This window comes from Rhyacophila brunnea, unplaced genomic scaffold, assembly GCF_057557595.1.
Source record: "Rhyacophila brunnea isolate RB1 unplaced genomic scaffold, BYU_Rbru_1.0 scaffold_15, whole genome shotgun sequence".
Taxonomy (NCBI): domain Eukaryota; kingdom Metazoa; phylum Arthropoda; class Insecta; order Trichoptera; family Rhyacophilidae; genus Rhyacophila; species Rhyacophila brunnea.
Genome location: NW_028232806.1, coordinates 21970563 through 21992682, shown reverse-complemented (window position 1 = coordinate 21992682; position 22120 = coordinate 21970563). Strand labels below are relative to the sequence as shown.

Here is a 22120-nt window from a genome sequence, read left to right as displayed (position 1 = left end):
CGGTGGCCGCGCGGCTTAAGAGTTGGACTATCACGTCGTGGGTCCCAGGTTCGAATCCTGGGTCTGGCAAGTATACATATTGTTTTTCGAGTTGTGTGTGAATCAGGGTATGGACCTAATAGGTTGAGCAAGTGGCTGACATCCATTTCTCGTAAAAACAAAACAATACACACCTCTACTCTGTGGAGGCCCATATGATCATATTAGGATCGAACATGGTCGGAATTAAATAATAATATAGGTAAGTATATACCCAATGAATTTGCAGACCATTTGAAATTAACAATGAATGGGGACGGCAATCTAGGCGGTCCTTATCCTAGGGACGTTACTGATTACTCTAAGCTCTAAAGTCTAAACAAGCTAAACTAAAAAATAAGCCCTTGGTCCCACAAAGTAATTTGTATGAAATTTTTCATTATTTTATATTTTTATAATATATCGGTTATTGGTAGCGATGGGTCAACTGGAATGAATTACCATAAGGCATATTAATAAGATTCATTCATAAGTAATTCATACGTTCCTGTTCCGCGACTCAGTAGCGAATGGTGGAGGTGGGCTGTTAACATCCGCCATAAATAGTGCACATTAAACTGTGTTAGTCATACGTATTTGTTTTTATTGAACTAAGACGACAGTTTACTGTGACAGTGTTGGTTAGTTTTTAAAAATCAATTAAACCCTGCCTAAACCAAACCATAATAATTTTGGTATACTTAAGGTGATATAACAAAATTGTGCACACTTTTTCATTGATACGTCTTATTTGTTTTCGTTGGATTAAGAATACATGTATTACACATGTTCTTGGTTCATTTCTAATCCATTAAGCCCTATCTAAACCAAACTATAATAGATAAAAAAATATTATTTTATCTAGAAAATATCCACAGTTATGTATGATTTAATTGCATAATTTTATAAGTATATTATTTTATAGATAGACGAATATTTTTTGACTATTATCTATGATGGCTTGGCCTTCGCAGGGTTTAATTGAATTTTAAAAACAAATGAAAACAAATAAGTATGACTGACAAAGTGTAGTGTGCACTATTAATTTATGGCGGATCTTAACAGCCTACCACCACCCTTCGCCACTGCCGTGACTTAATTGAATCAAATATTTATTTGTGTAGAAAGGTATAAATTCAGAGTTAAAATACATAATATAATACATAATTACAAACACTCTACGAATGTATAACTTTGACGTCAGAAAAAAATATTTAAAATAAATTTTAATCATTGGCGCCTACATTATCACAAATTAATACATTTAAATTTCGCGGCAAAAAACTGGCCTCACTGGTTATGTTGAAAAACTTGTTCCGTGATAAACGTAGCTATACAAAATAAAAATATATAATGCGGATCGTGTTATTCAGTATGAATCGAATATATTTCACATTCCAGTTGTAACCCTGACGTGAACAGTCAACAAATAAAGTTGCTTGCCGTACTCTTATCAATGTGCCACATATTTTGAGGTTAGAAGTGTTCTTTTTACTCACACAACTATTAGAACTAGAATGATATTCCGATTTCAAATATATTATTATAATGTGTCTTTATTTTGACAATTACATTGCCATAGAGAATAAAAACTATTTTAATATTTTAAATCTCGCCCAAAACTCGAAACATTTAATACCAACCAAAGTATATGACTACCTAATAATTAATAATGATAATATTGTGAAGTGTTATCAATAACTAAGAGTAATTTTTATATTCCACTGCGTTCTGATAGTTTTAATGAAAATAAATTTTGAATTTATAGGTAAACAACAACAGTGAAGTTACTATACGGGTACCTACCTAACCTTATATTTTAATAGGTAGGTACGTACATACATCATTATCAGTTTCTCATTCCGATTATTATCTCATTAGAATAATTGTTGTCATGTCAAAAAAACTGATATTATTAGCTACCTATTTATTATGCTGTCTATACATATCTATAATACATTATGTGTATTGATTGGTAGTGCCCGAAATGGTCGATCGAATAAACCATTGACAGCATTGACGTGTAAAATACAATGTTATGCATTTCCAAAACATATGGCAAATTTTTGGTACCTACATGTATCTAAATTTCTGATACTGGTTTACTATTAGGTTGTAAGTAAGTACCTACACATAAATAATGTTTATCAAAAAAAACTACCATTATATATAAATAAGTAATATGTAATATACTTACATAATTTGAAAACATTGCATGCATATTATACACACTAGAAAAATCATTTAGTGGAAACAAATACGACACCCGACGGGACTTGAACGTGTATCTGCTGGATTCGCGCCAGTATGCTTTTCAAATTAAGCTACGGGTATCTTATTAAATTATGACGATTTTAACTAGTAGTTGTTACATGAAATGCTTATCTAATTGCGTTATAATGTTGGCTATCGGATTTAGTATATTAAATTAAGGTAGGTATCAATTAATTCCTTAATTACCAACTAACCGGCGTCGCGGATTACTCCATTATTTAGTTTGTATAACGTACTTAGAGTTGATAATAATTTTAATGAACTTGGACCCCATGAGTTACGCGAATGGCTAAGAACTAATCCTTATAAAACCGCCATTAATATAACTTCAATTTTGTGGAGGTTTATATACTCTACACTTTATTTAAAACATTATATTGGTGTTTTAAATAAACACTGCTTAAATGGATATATTTATATTACAATAATTATGTCTTTGTAGCCATATAAAGTTTAATAATTCGTGTTGAAAATGGTAAATATTTCGAATAAGTACTAGGTAGCTTAGTAATTTAAAAATTATCCCAATTTAGTATGAAATGGTGATTATAGGAATCGGTACCGACATCTACAATACAATCCCTGGGATTAGTGATCTATTGTTTATTATGATCCAAGATTTAATAAAAAATGATATAAAAAACCTATACTCCACTAAATAAAATAATATGTATTTAATAAAAACTAAGAGTTTGACTTTACCATTGTTTTTGTTAAAATTAGTGTAGTTTCAATACCTAGAGTAGGCCAAGATGTTGCTAGTGTATGCTTATAAATCAGCTGTTAAAATTTCCTAATACATCTACTAAATCCACTAATCCCCAAACTATAAATATTATAAAAAAATATTAATAATACTTATAAAAATGGTTACCGTATAAAATTTATAAACAAATATATTTATGTAGTATCTACGGCTACGTACACAATATGTCCGTGTTTGCATAACAACGTGCGTGTTGTGTAAATGGGTTGACTTTTGTGTGATACTTTAAGAAGAAGTTTTGTTTTCTTTACAGTATTTCAAGTTCATGTGTCAAGCAAGGTTAAATAATTCACAAAATAAAATCATAAAATATCCTAACTACCAACGCCTGTATTCTCAATGAAAATTGTGGGAAAAAATATTTAAAAGGTTTAGTAGGTACTTATTAAAGTAAAAAAATATAAATGTGCATTGATTCATTGATTGGTGCCACTTTGCCGCCAACAGCTGATATACCAATAGCTCTCAAGTTGTGTTTCGCGAAATGTTTCGGTCAATGAATTTTATTGTAGATATAAACAAGGTGACAAAAATATTTAGGATACATACACAAATCAAATTATTAGCAATATTATAAAATAGCATACATTGCTTTTTATAATTTCAATTTTATATACATATAGCTTTTATATCTGTTTCGATTCACATCAGTTACCTCACTATTGAGGGTGGTGATCACTGATCACTGTATTCAGGGGCGTTGCACAACAATCTCCTTCTGGAGCTACCCTGCGTACTGATCTTGTCGTTTCAGTCATTGTTCATTCTGTCGCTTTCTTGATGACGTAGTGTAGCTGAAATGAAGTTTATTGGATTTTGTTAATTAAGTACCTTGGTAGGTAGATACCTAAATATTATATGTTTTTAGTATATAATACTTAGTGTATTATGTATCTACTGGTGGCGTTTATTATAGAAAAACATAGTAACTACAGGTTACGATAATTACTTATAAGTAGGTACTGCTTTGGAATATTAGTGAAATAGATAAGTATATGTATACTATTAATATATTTTCAAATATTTTTTTGCTTATTTTGTAAGTACCTACCAGTGTAGTTTCACAAAATCAAAGTCTATACCGCTAATCTTAACACAATATATAAAATTCGAGCTCTGGAAAAACGGTTTCTACATGTTATTATGCGTGGTCGAGCATAGATTACAGTAATTTTTGTTCATTACAAGTATTTAGTCACATACTATATAAAATATATGAATGTACCTTTGCCGAAAAGTTTTAGAAACACTGATATAATCAAGACTACTTGGAAAGTTGCCAAAACAACTATAAATACTACTACACACATCGAAATATTGAAAAGCAAAAAGCTGATATCTCGTGTTTGAAACAAATAATGTTTACATAAAATGCATTTTATACCTATTCAATAGCGAATAATAATTCAAAAAGTTCAATAATATTCTGTGATTGTTCTTTTCAACAACTACATTGACAATAGTTGTTATATCCGTCTAGGTAAGTTAATGAATTATGTTAATTTTTGCGATGCTTATTTTTTCTTTATCGAGTAAAATTCAATGCTATTAATGTTATAGGTATATACTTTGTACATTGATACATACATATCGATAGAATCTATGCCGGGTCCACACTGGCGACATGTCGCGCGACAACCTCGTTAAATTTTACGATAATTATCATACTTATCGTAAAATTTAACGAGGTTGTCGTGCGACATGTTGGCAGTGTGGACCCGGCATTAGAGGCCTAATGCATAGTACCTACCTAATAATTATTCAAATACGTCGTCGTACGCGTTATCCAGCCAATTTTCGGACGCATAAAAAACAACAAATACCTACTTATAACGCACGATGAACATATTTTGTTGCGTCCCTGACGACGAACTGTTAACAAAAGTGACAGATATCTTATAATTACGTATTTTAACAGAAATCAACTACTTAATTAAAAATATAGTTTTCTATCCTGTTTACTTGTCTCGAAACAAGTAAAATTGTTTTGTGTACCGATTATCCACGCAAACACGAATGAATATCAGCATCAAACTGTTTCATTATATCAGTTAGATCTTGTCTGGGCAAACTTGTTGGATGAAGGGCCACATTAGTAATATAAAATGAACGACGGACCGCAAATATACTACTATTTTTAGACATACATTATTTATTATCATAAAAGAGGAATTTCAACATTAAAAAAAAATGATTCTCCAATAGCCAACAATTTATAATTAATTAATTAATAATTATATATTATAATTATAATTAATTAATAAAACTGTACATTTTTCAACACTTATTTAATTTCAGGTGTTAATTTTGTAGTTGAGATTCTTAAAACGACTTGTATCATCACTATCACTATCACTATGACTATGACTTCATCGGTGATGCTTGATCGTAAAGAGTTTTTATTGATATTCATAATTGAAAATGTTTATCCACACCGCACCCGGGGAATAAAACAGGCACAAGTCCAAATTTGTCATTTTTCAGTTAAGTATGCAGAAATGATCCAAGATATCATTTCTATCCGCACAAATAGCGGCATAATTCTTAAAAATATAATGGTGCCCTTAAAAGCATTTTTGTTATTATCCTGCAAAAACAAGTTTTTCGAGTTGTGCCACTATTATTCCCTGGGTACGACATATTATTATGTAGGTTGATCCGAAAATTACAAACATATTTCAAGCAGAACCTTTAAGTTGTTCGAATTATTAAAAGTGTTGTACCTACAATTTGTATATTTCTTCTCGACGGTGCAATTCATGTATATTCAAATTTTATTTTTAAAAAGGCGTTAAAATATAGAAAAAAGTAAACTTTTTTCAAAAAAATGATTAATGCTCGTGGGCTTCAGAGAAATACTTGGCGGGCCGCAAGCGGCCCGCAGACCGTAGTTTACCCAGACCTGAATTGTTAGATGGTTGAAATCAGATACCTATAGTATATTCACTTTTGTATGCATCAACTAATGTTGTGTTGGCAGATACACAATGAATAAAATAGACTAATTCGATTTGATTTTTTCAAATAAATGATATCGACAACGGTTATCTTTAGGCGCACCCTCCTGCACCTATATATTGTGCTTATAAACATAGGTAGGTAGTACCACATTATCATTATGTTCGATAAGCACGAAAGGAGGGGCACCGAGTGAGAGAAACCGATGAAACCATAGACTATAGATACATCTAGACGCCACCCGTTGCATTGCTAAATGAAGCTACGTGTCGTGCGTTTGGTTTGTGGGCGAGCGAACACATTCGCCTACAAATGTTCGAGACCATAGACCATTTCGCCCAAAGTGCTCGCACTAGACGCTCAAAATTAAAATATAATTTTCTATTTTTTTACGTTATATAGTATTTTTAAGCGGTCAAAATGCAACCAATTAGGTAAAGATATCCATAATTTAAGTTATTTTAAAGAAACACTAGGTCACTGATATTAAAATAATTAATAATATACAAATAAATTGTCACGAACATGTATCAACTTACCTATGAAACGTAATACCATCTTCTTGCTTATCAGTACGGCTACCATATTTTAATACAACACGCAGAAACCTATCGCATCGCTAGATGTAAGTCGAGTTGACAGAAAAGTAGAAACCATAAGAATAATCACATTAGCCGTGCCTAATTCCTGAGCACTAAAACAAATCTGCACATATTTATGGTAAAAATAAATGTCTCCACTGTAGGTACATATCATGGAAATAGTTAAAACGCTGGTCAAAAGCTTTTTACTCCAAGTACACGCTGTTTTGCTTAAAAATTTCTTTGGAAGTCATACGTGGCGTCTAATATCAACATTTGTCAAAACGATGTACCTACTTACTTAGAATTTCAATCTGTTTATATTTTTGATTTATTAACATATTTATGTACTCGTATCTTGTTTTATCTCTATTATACCTATACCTATACATAATGTGTGGTTTGATTTTTTAATATAAATCTACCTAACTCATACGGTCAACAGTCTTTAAATTTCTAGTACCTGCCTATGTAAAATGTTGTCAGCGCGGTATTTACGACACGTCATGAATATTAATTTTCATTATTAGTCCGGCAAGTTTCGTATTCAACATAAGTAAGTGAATTAAATTAGGTACTTTCTAAAAATTCACGAACCGGAATGCGATATTGAATTTTTACACGGGACGAAGCAACAATTTCGGGGATTGCAGGAACCGGAACCGAGTTCCGGTGCGCTCTGGTACATTTCGAGCGCTGATAGACCATAGTATAAAATTATAGACATTGTGATTCAAATTGGAACGGTTGTAATCTACTGTATTGCTCATACAATGTTTTAAATAAAACTCCACATAGCACTTGCGATGATGATGATGATTAATGCTTGTACCTATTATTTCTTGCAGATTTTTAAGAGACCTACCACTAAAAAAATATGGCAAACACACTTATTTCAATGGCCCGTTTAGGGAATAAAAATGTTGTCATCGGGCAGCTGAAATGTCTACAAAAATATAGCGATGTCAATCAACAGAGGACTTACGCAACTGATGGATCAAAGAATATGGGATTCATCGGACTAGGAAATATGGGAAATTTTATGTCAACAAATTTAATGAATAAGGTAAGTAATTAATAGGTACCTTTAATATTATTTTACAAGACTAGTAAATATTCGCGCCCGCGGTGAACGTGTTGCAACTTTTAGCATAGATACATGCTTTTGCTTTTACCTCCCGGGCGGATTCGTTACGAAAAATCGCACAGGCGTAACGAAAGATAATGTCACAAAAGTTGCGCGGCCGCTAGAGATATCCAGTCGGCCGCGAGCGGCAGTTCGGAATGACGTGTAAACCTGCGCCCTGCAATTTATTTTGATAATTCTATAAGTATTAACAAATTTCAAGCTGTTTAATACTTAAGCAGAGACAAGTCTTTATTTTTGTAGCCTTGATAATGTGCATGAGCAGTTTTTATTAGGAATGTAAGGTAAGTTCTCTTCGTCAAGATCAATCAATCAAAGATTCGAAAATCAGCATTCAGATAATCAGTAGGTGAAGCATGTATCCATGTTTAATAATTTTAAGGGTTTAAGTAACCATCATCTGAGGGGCCCAGGGGGTTTCGTCAGAAATACTATATTTTTTACCCTAGGTATATTTTTTATTATAATTAGTGTTATAATACCTATTGTAGATTGCAGTAGCGAAGGGTGGAGAGGCTGTTAAGATCCGCCATAAATAGTGCACATTAAACTTTGTTAGTCATACGTATTTGTTTTTATTGAACTAAGCTACAATTTACAGATGGGATTGTTGAGTTTTTAAAAATCAATTAAACCCTGTCTAACCAAACCATAATAGTTTTGGTATATTTTGGGCGATACGACAAAGTTGTGTACACTTTTTCATTTGTTTTCGTTGGATTTAGAACACATATTAAAGATGGTGTCGGTCATTTTTTTTAAATTCATTAAGCCCTAAACCAAACTATAATCTATAAAAATATTATTCTATCTATAAAATATCCAAAGCTTATGTAGTTATGATTAAATTGTATAATATTAGATATTTTAGAGATTGGCGAGTATTTTTTTAACTATTCTCTATTGTTTTCGCAGGTTTTAATTGAATTTTAAAAACTAACCGACATCATCTGTATATTATTGTAGTTTTATTACAATGAAAACAAACACCCACGCATGACTGACAAAATTTAGTGTGCAATATTTATGGCGGATCTTAACAGCCTACCTCCACACAGGTAGATTGTAGGTCTATCGCCATAAATTAATTAGTACGTTATGGCATTTTCGAAATATGTAAGTAGGTACGTATATTACCAACTCTTGCAAAATTCAATGTTAACAATTAATTGCATCTGTAATTTTGTCAAAAACTTAATATAATGTGGAGTATTTTTTATCATTTTTGTTTACTGAAATTATTATATGATTAGCTGTGTCAGTCAATGTTTTCGTTTTATCGTGATAAGTGATAATGAAAACAATTGACGTAAACCCGCGTAAAAATATTTAGGTAGGTACATAAGTTTAGTATCTACTCTATAATGAGATAATAAGTTTTCAAGGGCAATATTTTAATGTTAATAATAATAACATTCATTTGGGAATATATTTATCTGAAATATTTACCTATCTAATATTTATTAAGTATTTATATAATATACACTGCCTTGATGGTAATTCTATTTCAATGTCTCCATATTAGCGTTTTTTTAGAAGCACCACAAACACCTCGAAAACGCCAGCGTACGCGTAATAGATACAAAAAGTGTTGCCACTTTTTCGTTAAGTAATTATGTATGGTGTTCGTCAATTAATCTAAATGTACTAAGTACCTATATCCATCCGACTAAGGTATCTGCTGACAGTGACTTCCCGTGGGGATAGGCAGGTTATGCGTTGCATCGAGGTGGCACATTATAAAAAGCTGCGAATCAAGGAGCGGGTACAAATGTGACAACTTTTTAGGGCAGTAGCGGTTTTCCATGAAGTAGACGATGCTGTCATTTCATTAGAAAGTGACATTATTTAATAGCTATATTTAGTACCTATTATCGTATTGTAATGGCGGTTTATCGCACTTGCAAAGTTTTCACAGGGGTGCCTCCAAACATGTCAGCTTTACAGGTCTCCGCGTAGGTACCTAAAACCACCACTGTTTGAGAGTAGGTTTTACGAAAATGCTCTAATACTGTGTAGGTATGTCAATTTAAAGATTTTTTTTGTATATGTCTGCGTAAGACAGTTGAAAATAAATAATATTGTAGGAATACCCTACTTATCCTAATTATAACCTAATAACCTACTTATCTATCGAATTTGCGGACAATTTTAGACTAAAGTCTGCCTAATTATATACATGTCCTAGCCTACATAAAGGACTTGAATAAAACTCATTGAACCTGTTATTATGTATTTGCATATTTTTATTTCTCACACAACCCGACAAAATAATATTATGATCTAGGTATAATCAATTAGTGTACACCATACAGAGAGGTAATTTATTTTCTTGACGACAATTACATAATATAAAAACATTATTAGAATCAAACAAGAATCTTATAAGAAACAGATCTCCGATTTTATCGTATTTCTTCTCAATTAATTTACATGTATTATCTACCTTATATTTAAATTTGATGTTATCATTTCTAGGGCTTTTCGCTGTCAGTTTTTGACGTGTCGAAGGATGCGACGGCAGCCGTTGTGGGAAAAGGCGCAAAAGGATTTTCGTCGCACGGCGACGTCGCCAGTTCTGGTCCCGACGCCATAGTTACAATGTTACCAAACAACAAAATTGTTTTGGATGTTTACCTAGGCAAAAATGGATTGGTCTCGAAGGTGTGTAAATATATTCCCATGTAATTTTATTAATTTATTAAATTTAACCATTTAAATGCTTTCGTCTAGCGATAGTCCGTATGGAAATCTTATCCTAAGTTGTTTTTTGAATAAGTCAATTTGCTTTGATAACCAGAGTGAGTATTGTAATACCATTAAACAATTTTATTTACATTAAACAAACAAACTAATAATATCCAAACACTGCAAGATAAAATAACTGATAAATCCACCATTGCACTAAACCTCATGAAGCTCAAAGTCAACTGTATTATCATAATATAATATACCCACCTACTTATACTTAAGGGCTAACGTGCCGTGTAAAAGTTGAAAACTAAAATTATTTGTGTATCTTTGAAAACTAAGATCTGCAGACTTTCGAGGAAAGTTATTATTATGTTTACTTATATTTTTTCATTTTAGAAACCAACATTTCACGTTAATGTAAATAAATTACTAACATAAATGAGTATTATTAATTATTGTCAACGTTATCATTTGAAATAATTGGGAATAAAGCCATATTCTGACTTAATATCAGATGTCTGTAGTTGGGTAGGTAGCAGGGCTCGAAATGTACCGGAGCGCACCGGAGCGCCATCCCGGTTCATAAAATCCCCAAAACTATCGCTCCGTCTCGTGGAACAAATTATTTGATCGTCTGAGCTAGATAGGTCATATAACAAAAATCGAAGATAATTATTTTTATAAAATACATATAAAATGAATTAATTATGTTAATATTTTCGTAAAATTATCAAGCGCTCCGGTTCGTAAAAATTTGCATTTCGAGCGCTGGTAGATATATCACATTTTAAAATTATCCTATTGTCAATAGGAATGTGAATTATAACATTGCTTTTATTAATAATTAATAACAGTATCTAGGTATGTAGTTAGTAAAATAAATTCGACAAACCTTCAATTTGAGTTTGCAATTGACTCGTAATTTTGGAGAATCCGTAATATCTCAAGTTCCATTAAAAAAAAATTTTACGATAAAACAGTAGATACTTTTTATCCCCATAATTTGGTAATTTCAGGGTAAAATTTCACTTTTGCTCTTAAAATTTCCCACTATCTGTGAAAGCTACACTGATATTTGATGAGAAATTTTGGACCTACAATAGTATTGAGAAGGCAGAATCCTTGAAACGGACGATAGTGCTATTATGAGCCTAGTGCCAATATGGAACCCCCTCTACCCTACTATCGATAGCGTTTTTACTAAATATGAAGGTTGTTCCTGGCGCTACAACCCTATGTGGGTCATGGCCTCATCCAGCATCTGCCTTCATCCAGGTCTGTCCAAAGCCGCTTCCCTCCAGCTTAGGACGCCTAAGGTTTTTAAATTCAACTCGACACTATCCCTCCATCTACGAGATGCCAACCCAACCAGGTCTTTTGGCTTCCCGAATATTAGATTTTTTGTAATATGTGACTAATTGTCCATCCTGTGTACATGGCTTGGCATGGCACATTGACTGTGATGTGTGGAACCTGACCTGACTTACATTTATTTTATTCATAATATACTAAATGTACAATTAATATACACATGGTAATGTTAATAGATGTGCGAATTCAGAAAAAATATAATTGTAATAATTTAAAATTTTAGTAAACTTTGAAAGCAATTAAATATTTTGTAGTGGATTACTCGTCCAGTTTACTACATTGTTATTAAGATAATATAGCAAAACTAATAAATTTCTGATTTATTATTCTCAACCTGTAAAGTTGCGAATTGTAACTTTTGGCTTAGCAAATTAGATCTATGACATCAACCTAATTATTTGTGTGAATAGCAACAATCATTCTTTTAAACGTCTATTAAAATATCGCCATGAGGTGGAAATGGGGGTATAATATTCAATTTATGAATCTGTCATTCACACTCAGATTTTGGACAGAAACTTTTGTTGAAGTCAAGAATATGTCTATAAAATAATACAATAATGGTATTTTATTAAAATCTTATTTTCAGGCTAAAAAAGGATCACTACTGATTGATTCGAGTACAGTAGATCCAACTGTAGCGAAAGAAATCAGCCAAGAGGCAGAATCAAAGGGTGTCAAATTTGTGGACGCGCCAGTTTCTGGAGGTGACATTACAAACTGTCTTTTCTTATATTATTAATTTCACGATCATCGCATGAATATTTCCCACTAAATGTTGTGTTGTGTAAAATATGTTTTTTTAGAATAATTTTCCCATTCTCTGCTCTAGCATAATATTCAAGTTGAGAAATAACGGTTGCTGTTTACGTATTTAACTTGAGTTATACCTACCTGCAGGACTATTCTAAATAGTTAACACGGTAACACGTTTCAGTTATTTTTATTGCTCCAATATAACACAGATATCACTCGGAGCAGTTCCATAAACAAGGCGATTATCTGCAATAATTGTTAGGACAATTTTATTAATGCGTTTGGACTTTTTTTTTATCCAATTGGAGATTCTAATGGGTCACATTTGGAATCAAGTAAGACGTGTTAGCTCGTGGTTAACGCTGTCTTGGGTGGCCATGTTAAAAATATCATGTCTGACAGTAGTTAACTAATTAAGTGACTGAATACGACATAATATCATGTTTGTCAATTTTTTATTGCTTTTGGAGTTAAATGACATTATGTTAGAATAGACCCGGTTGTTTGAAGATGGATTTATGGCTTTATACAACTACTAAAAATAATAAAATTAACAAAAACATTGTTTCCAAACCATTATAATAGAGTTCTACCTTTAAATTTTAGTTCAATTAAGAAAGTAACCTTAGCATAGGTACCTATTTTAACCCAATGCTTACGGGCCGCACAAAATTGTGTTTTTGCTAATTGCTTTTCAAATGCAAATTAACACGTTAATTAAAAAAATAATTAAAAGAGCCCGTAAACATTGGGTTAAGTTAATTCACCATTGAATAAGAGAAATCTGTAATGTAAGGGGTTTTCATGTTATAATGGAGATATAAATATTGAAGGAATATCAAAACGTGTTTATTTTTGTTCTATTCTTTCCAATTTTTTGTCCCTCAAGAATATTTCCATACAGCAATATGTTGCCTTGCAACTGACTTTGTATGAATGACCATGATTTTGCTTGAATGTGTGTTTTTTAACCACTCAATGATTTATCGACAACTGTTTTTTGTATGAATATTTTATTCCACACAATAAAGAGTTTTTCTCAAAAAAATGAATCTTCAACTTCCCATATTATTATGTAATAGCTGGTATGATAATAGTAATAATAATCAAAAAGAGATATTTCAAAATGTAAATAATATGTCATATTTTAATGAAATCTGATTGTATGCTGAGATCTGTATCTCATAAAATTTGTTTTTTTTCCCCCTCAAAACGCAGTAAAGTGTAAATGCATGCGAAAATGTACAAAGGACCTGAAAATATGTCAGGTAAAATTTTTTATTGAAGTTTTAATAGTACTTTTCAATAATATTTTTACTCGGTTTCACTACACTCATAGAATCTATGCTCATCCACACTATGGCAATCTGGAAATTAACCCCAGCGAAATTAACAAGCCCAAAATATTTTTGAATGAAAATTTTCCATTGTATTTATGATTTGGAGAAATGTTGGACGAAGCCAGAGGAACCCTGAGTTGTCACGCTTCTCATGATGATACATTTCATGGGAGGTTTCCAAGCAAAAAAATTGGAATAACACTCTTAAATTAATTAGAATTGTACTTTTACAGGAGTAATCGGTGCTGAAAAGGCAACTCTGACTTTCATGGTGGGTGGCAAAAAAGAATACTTTGAAGCTGCAAAGCCTTTCCTGGCACCGATGGGTGCCAACTTTGTCCACTGCGGAGACGTCGGGTCCGGTCTCATCGCCAAGATTTGCAACAACATGCTTTTGGCCATCACTATGATCGGAACTTCTGAAGCTATGAACTTAGGAATCAGGTTGGTATTGATAGGTTCTACAATCCAATGTGAAGCTTGGCCACACGAGAAATGGGTGTTGACCGCTTGCAGTCTATTAAGTTCATGCACCGGGTTCAAACACATTAAAAAACATAACATGTGAATTTTCCAGATCCGTTATTCGAACACGATACCCATGACATTATAAGCCAAGTTACCAAACGACCATCGCATGTGCAGCTCAGTTCTTCATATTATTATTCAAATGAGCTGAACTGCATAGAGAAATATGATACGAGGGTGGGTCAATAAGTCCTTAGAAAAGCCGACAGGTGGCGCGACTAGTACTGTAAGCGGTTTGTTTTCATGCAGCGGCACTACCGATTCAGTATGCTGCGAAGTTTCAATCAGATTGGTCGGGTTGTTGTGTGTTTCTCGTACATTTAAAAAAAAAATTTGCTTGTGGAAAATGGAAAATGGAGAAAATTGAGTTTAGAGCTGTTATTAAACATTTTAATATAAAAGGGTTAACTGCAAAGGAAATAAAAAATGAGTTGGATTTAGTTCACGGCATATCTGCTCCTTCACTTGCAACTATTTATAACTGGTTAAATGAATTTAAACGTGGTCGTACATCAACAAAGGATGAACCACGCTCAGGACGTCCTGTAGAGGTGACTACACCAGAAATGATCAATAAAATCCACGATATGGTGTTAAGTGACCGAAGATTAAAGTTGAGTGAGATAATTGAGGTTACAGGGATCTCAAAAGGTAGCGTCATTTCTATTTTACATGACAAATTGGGCATGAAAAATATTTCTGCAAGATGGGTGCCGCGTTTGCTCACAGTCGACAATAAACGCAATAGGGTGGTGGCCTCTAAAGCCCTGCTGTCGCTCATGCAACGCAATCCGGATGAATTTTTTCGTCGCTTTGTGACTGTAGATGAAACATGGATACACCACTATACTCCCGAGACGAAAGAACAGTCAAAGCAGTGGATTGCGAAGGCAAACCAAGTCCAAAGAAGGCGAAAACCGTAAAATCAGCTGGTAAGGTTATGGCTACTGTATTTTGGGATGCACGTGAAATTATTTTCGTTGACTATTTGGAAAAAGGAAAAACAATAACAGGGGATTATTATGCATCTTTATTGGACCAGCTAAAAAACAAAATTGAAGAAAAACGGCCTCATTTAAACAGGAAAAAAATCCTCTTTCATCAGGACAATGCCCGTGTTCACACATGTTTACGATCAATGGCTAAAATTGAAGAATTGAAGTTCGAATTGGTCGACCACCCACCGTATTTGCCAGATTTAGCCCCCAGTGACTTTTTCCTTTTCCCAAACTTAAAAAAATGGCTAAGTGGACAACGTTTTTTTTCAAATGAAGAAGTCATCGATCGGACAAATGCTTATTTTGAGGACCTTCCGAAAACTTATTTTTCTGACAGTTTAAAAAAAATTGAGAAACGTCTAACCAAGTGTATTGAGCTCCAAGGAGATTATGTTGAGAAATAAAAAAAAAATACAAAAATAAAAACTGTTTTAATGCTTTTTTCTAAGGAATTATTGACCCACCCTCGTATTATAATGAAATAATAATATTTTTATTGGTTTAGTTTAGTCGATATATTATCTTTTACCAACGTTCTACCAAAAAAGTTGTATCTTTGTCACAGAATAACTGTTGCTGGCGTCGTTTATGGCATACTAAAAATAAAATGTCCATAATGATCGAGCGCCTTATGCGTTGTCTTATAATGTCGTGGATCACAGCTTCGAATCCTGGGTCTGGCAAATACACATTGTTTTTGAAGTCAGAGTATGGACCTAATATTATGTTGAGCAAGTGACTAACATTCATTTATCGTAAAAACAAAAATCTGTTAATACAAACCTCCCTCTGTGGAGGTCCATATGATCCTATTACGATCGGACATGGTCAAAAGAAGAAATATTCTATGCTGCATGTGGTCATTATTCTGCTGGGTACATTTGTGCAGTTAAAAATAATACTAGCTGCTGGGTACTCTTCCTTATGTGAGCAAATGTGGTAATGAATTTAATTTGACATAAAAGTGGAATATTATTATCATATACAGTACACTCTCAGTAATCCCCCGCTCGATTATCAGACAACTACTATAATCCGCTAACTAATACTAATAGACAACTACTATAATATAATATTATTAGGTTAGGTTGGGTTGGGTTAGGTTGGGTTAGGTTTTGAAATTCTGAATTATTCAACTGAATGTCCATTTTGAGGTTAGCTAACAAGTGTCAACAAACTATCAAAAACATACAAACGACCATTGCACGATCGATACCCAAGCACGAATCAAATCGCGAAAATACCTTTTAATAAAATTCATCCGTTATCATATTATAGTTTTTTTGCGCATAGTAAATGGATATGAACGTCATTGTAGTTATTGATTGGTATATTTTTATATCATAATCAATGACATTTGACACATTTGGTTAGTTTGATTAGTTGCAAAAACACCACCGGAGCGCGACCACCTATTTTGACCATAGATAATATACGTATATTTTGACCAATCCACGAGCATTTCACACATTTAGTTTAGTTGAAAAAAATACCACAGTACGCTATCTAATTTGTCCAATGCATGAACAAGAAAGGAAAATTACTGCCGAATTCATGCACTCACCAGATATTTTGTCTAATTCATGAATAAGGCAACGGGCTTGCATTTTTCATGATTTAGGCAAAATTTAGCCCATTTCATGTAATAGTCAATTTCGCACATTTGCATACCCCTTATTATTTAAATATATTATACTATACTATAATATTTAGAATGTAATTTAGTGTATGCCCAGTGAGAATCGTCTTGATTGGTATATAGTCATAAATCAAAACTGGGCACAACATGCAATTTTCTTCCGTGAGTATAGGTAAGGCCATGCCAGGACATTGCCGTCATACAGCAAGCCAAAATGAATGATGAATAAAAGTGCACTATGAAATTTGTTGCATGCGACATCAGCTGTTTTTTTAAACTAAAAGGTTGCAATCATGCGGTGTTAGGCAGTACATTTAGTTGTGTTTTGTGAATGAAATTAAAATAGTATGTAGATATTTTCAGACTTATTCAAGCAAGCTGTGTTTTTATCGTTACATTACTAAATACATAGTCTAAAAAACTAATTAAATACAGTGTATTTTTAGATTTATTAATACCGCATTCACAAACTGATCAGTTGACAATGTCTATTTGAGTGGACGTACCTAACTAGGTACTATATTATCACCGGCCTTCTTGCGCTCTTAGGCGGAGATGGCAGCCCGTGATAATGTCATGGCCAAGAAGCGGGGGTGGGGGACAGAAACACACGGTGTATTTTATCAAGGCTGGTTTATTTTTATCGTATTTGCGATTTGGCGGCCTGCAGACGTGGTGTCGCGGGCTTGGCTGCTGGGGCTTCGCATCCGTGACGATGCTCGCTGTCCGGCATCCGATGGGAGAGAATGGTCCTTTGTTTCCTGGAGATGCTTGAGAAGTCTGCCGACGCGGTCCTTTTGGCGGGAGATGTATCTTGGCTTCGCGTCCGAGGCGAGCAGAGACGATGCTGGCTGTCCGGCGGCCAATCGAAGAGAGGATCGGGGCTTGCGGCTTGGCTGGAGAATCTGTAGATGCTTCTTGTTCGGGGTCCGAGGCGAGAGAGATGCTGGCTGGTCGACGTCTGATACGAGAGAGAGATTTTCACGCGCGTCCAACTGACAGATTCGCGGCGTCCTGTTTTTCGTGTCGGTCGCGAACCTCCCTGTTTTACCGACGGCGAGCAATAAATCTTTGATAGATTGTTTCCATAATGATTGTTGTTTATCACTTTAGAAATATTATTAACAGTTTAATAAGTACAATATTTTTCATACACAGATTAGGACTCGATCCTAAAGTACTACTTGGCATCATCAACAATTCAACGGGAAGATGTTGGGCATCACAGATCAATAACCCTGTCCCTGGTAATTACCAAATTAACATTTACTTAAGGACTAATGATTAAAGGAGTACAAATGATATGTAATTTAAAAATGAGTTAGCAGTGCATCATATATTACCTTACACCTATTTATGCGTGAAAAGCAATGACATTAATGGACAATGCACTCAATATAGTAGCTAGCAAGTAAATTCGTGCATAGCTATATTCGCATTATAGGTAGACGTCACGCAATTTTCATTATGCGATATCACGCATCGGGAATTTATAGCAATATCACCTTTATTGTAATGGCATTAGAACAGTGTTTCTAGTATCAATGTTCATTTGAGCAAACCCGTTCGAACCGAACCATTCGGCAGACCCGACAAAAATCATGGGGAATTTATAGCAATATCACCTTTATTGTAATGGCGTTAGAACAGATTATGCCATTTGGCAGACCCAACAAAAAAGTGAGTGTCATTTTTTTTCCAGATGCTTCGTCCATATTAATGTCATTGGTGAAAAGAGATTCAAATTTAATGTTATAAACATTTTATTCCTATAATTGAATTACACTCTGTGTACGATATGCTATTGATTTCATAATAACATATCGAATACTTAACTTACTTAACGATTCGTCATGCCTAAAACACAAAGAAATATTAATAGTTGAGATAAAACATATTGATTTGATAATATCTCGTTTACAGAAACAGTTATGTAAAATTTATAATCGCATAATATCACTATGAAGTTGATTTACTTGGTTACCTAATGTAGGCGGATCCTTTTAATCCTCAGTTCCTCAATTATTATATTGTAAGTTATTAATTATTTAATTGTGTTTATTCTTGTTGAAAAGCCCTAATGCAAAACGGCAAGTGCTTTGTCAATATAACTTTAACAACAATTATTTTCATAAACATTTATAAACCCATTTGGTACAAATAAAGTATATTTGGTGGTTTCAAGTAGATACAATAAATAATTATAAAGATATGTACATACCTAAACATAAGTACCTATTGTAGTCTCGGTTTAATTTTTGTTAGTTTTCCGTGATGCATAATGCTTTTTAGTTGTCCGAGGAAGTGCTACTCAAATGTTGGTCTACTTACTTGCCCTGCATCGCAATTCAGTGGAAGCTGTTTGACAACGTAGTAAAAAATGTGTAGCATTTATTGTCCTCAATAGATTTTCACGTTCGTAATATTAGTTTAAAAATAAAAATGTACACCGTAGTGGAAGTATATGTTGATATAGAGTATTTCTATGAATTCAATAAAAATATATTTACCTTAAAAAATAGGCCGATCCTTATTTAATTATAGAGTAAGCTATATGTGCATACCTACCGATCCACGCTTTATGAAAATTTAAGTAGGACATACTGGACTACACTGTAACATTTATGTGTTTAATGATATGACAATATCATTATAGTAACTTTGTGATCCATTGTTACAGGATTGATGGAAAATGTTCCTGCGGCCAATGACTACAAAGGAGGATTCTCTTCGGCTTTGATTTGCAAAGTAAGTGAATAATGTACATTGCTTTACAAAAAACAAATAAATATTTTTTTTTATAAACTAAAACAACAAGTTCAAAATTTTTATTGGGTAGTGATATCAGTTAAAATGTTATACATACCCAAATCCCCTATCGAAAATCTTGCAGAGTAGTAACAGAGAAGAATATTTAATGGTAATCATATTTGACAATCGTAGAATGCTACATCAGTAGGTACATCTTTGCCCAATGACAAATAAATCTTAAACTTTTGGTCCAATGCTAATGAGAGCGCTTCATCGCCATTCAGCCAAAAAGACAGTGAGTAGACTTTTGTCAGTCATCGCCCGAGGCACCTTCTGACAGTTCGATGGCCGCTTTCCTCAAATTTCGGATTCCTGTAATTGTCTGACTATAAATTATCCACCTATATTGCAAGTGGGTGATTGGTGGGTCTTAGTTTATTTTTTCTTGAAAGCCCTATTAGTTATTATAACCTACATTATTTTATTATTATGAATTATTGCAGGATTTAGGACTGGCTGATGGTGTGGCAACCGAGTCCCAATCTCCAATCCCTCTTGGATCACTTTCTCATCAAATCTACTCCACAATGCTGGCCAAAGGTCTCGGAGGCAAAGACTTTGGCGTGGTGTACCAATTCCTCAAGCATGATAAATAAATCACTGCTATTTTGTAAATACTGTAACATATTGAAATAATAATAAATGATTATAAATGGAAAACGTAATCAACTTTTATTTATTACTCGTCTTTAATTCTATTCCTATCATCAGCCTGCAGAAATGCATCCTCATGAGCAGTGGCGCACTTAGGATTTAATATTGAGGGGGGGGGGGGCAAGGAGGAGAATGTAAATTAGTCCCATAGGCTCTTTTTCTTCATATAATAATTTTTACATATTTTCACAATACACGGCGGTATATTTGTAGTTTCTCATAGTTTTTATTAAATTGGAGGCATAACGGCGGTAACCGTCGAGCGTGTCATCAGCGACATGCGGATTGGAAGTGACTAGCAGCGACCATGGTAGACATGTGCGCCTAGTATGCTAAAACATTACTCAAATATTATCGGCTGTGCTACCCGCTTGGTCTAGAGAGCTACGATATTTATGCCGAAACTCACCGAAAAAACATGTTCTTTTGATTTACACCACCACCGACTAGTGGGTGTGGTCGTTCTTTTCACTGAATGTTTATCGTCGATTTTTGGTTTTTTAATATTGAGGTTCCAAAATATTAATTGAAAATAGACAAACAAAGTATTAGTGCATGAAACTTATACACAAACCTACTCAACACAGCCTAATTTCTTGTTTATCGGTCTTTTGTCTATTGCACTCGCTGCGGTACCTACACCATGGCCCCCACATCCTGAAACGCCCCTCAGGCTAGGATATTTGGTGGGCCCCCTACCTACCGCTAAGATGAAAGGCAGTGTGAAACACTACATTAACGTTTTCAAATTGTGTTTTAATTCAAATTAAGGGTACCTATTTATAGAGTAAATTATTGGTGATTTTTAATACATCTACTTTAATAATGGAGTTGTCATGTATCAACACATAATAATCAGAAAATATATTGCACAATTATATAATTTAAAATGTTCATAGCCATGAAGTATAATAGCGACTTTTTTTTACTATTAAAGCTAATTTATGATGTGTGTTTATCTCACTTATCTGGTCAACCCGACACGCCGGGCCCCCAGACTAGAGCTCTGTCAGCCCTCTCCAGCCATGACCTACACCACTCCGGAATTCGGATGGACACCGAGGATTTTTTGACAGTTCCATTAAGGATTGGGTTTCTAAAAAAACCCGACATTAGTGTTTCGAAATTTTTGTGTTGGGAATGGAAAAAAATCTAAGAAATTTTTCTAAAAAGGGTGCTGGAGAATTACAAATCATTTTTTTGCTGTGTTTTTATTCGTCTAAGCCCAAGGTATAGTTTATTGGCTTTCAATTTCAATGTTTAAAATCATTCTGATAATTTTCATGTTTGGGGGGTGCCAGGGCCCCTTGCCCCCCCCCCCCCTCCTTTGGTGCGCCACTTACCTATCTAAATACAATGGGAAAAATAAAATATATTATTTTATTTCGAAGAGAAAGCGACAAATTTGAAAAAACGGCTAAAAATAAGGGTTTTACTACAAGATACATTTATTGTCCCAAGTAATTTCTTGAAACAAAATTATCGATTTGTTGTTTAATAAGTTTTCTTGGAACTAGCATGTCTCTTTTGTCAATTAATTATAGTTTTAATGTTTTTTTTTCAATCTAAAAAACATCGATTTTTA

General features: G+C 33.6%; 2 protein-coding genes across 2 annotated transcripts in view; one reads left to right on the top strand and one right to left on the bottom strand.

Moving 5' to 3' along the window:
* LOC147075037 (endoplasmic reticulum metallopeptidase 1-like) overlaps positions 1–22120 on the bottom strand; it is a 426619-nt gene that overhangs the window by 374011 nt on the left and 30488 nt on the right. The gene's annotated exons all lie outside the window — the stretch shown is intronic.
* LOC147075039 (3-hydroxyisobutyrate dehydrogenase, mitochondrial) lies at positions 1411–20546 on the top strand. Its single transcript, XM_085942846.1, has 8 exons — positions 1411–1493; positions 7446–7663; positions 10223–10408; positions 12399–12516; positions 14139–14349; positions 18229–18317; positions 19751–19818; positions 20325–20546. Exons 2-8 carry the CDS (start codon positions 7475–7477, stop codon positions 20475–20477), a joined length of 1014 nt encoding a protein of 337 aa, XP_085798972.1. The 5' UTR covers positions 1411–1493; positions 7446–7474; the 3' UTR covers positions 20478–20546.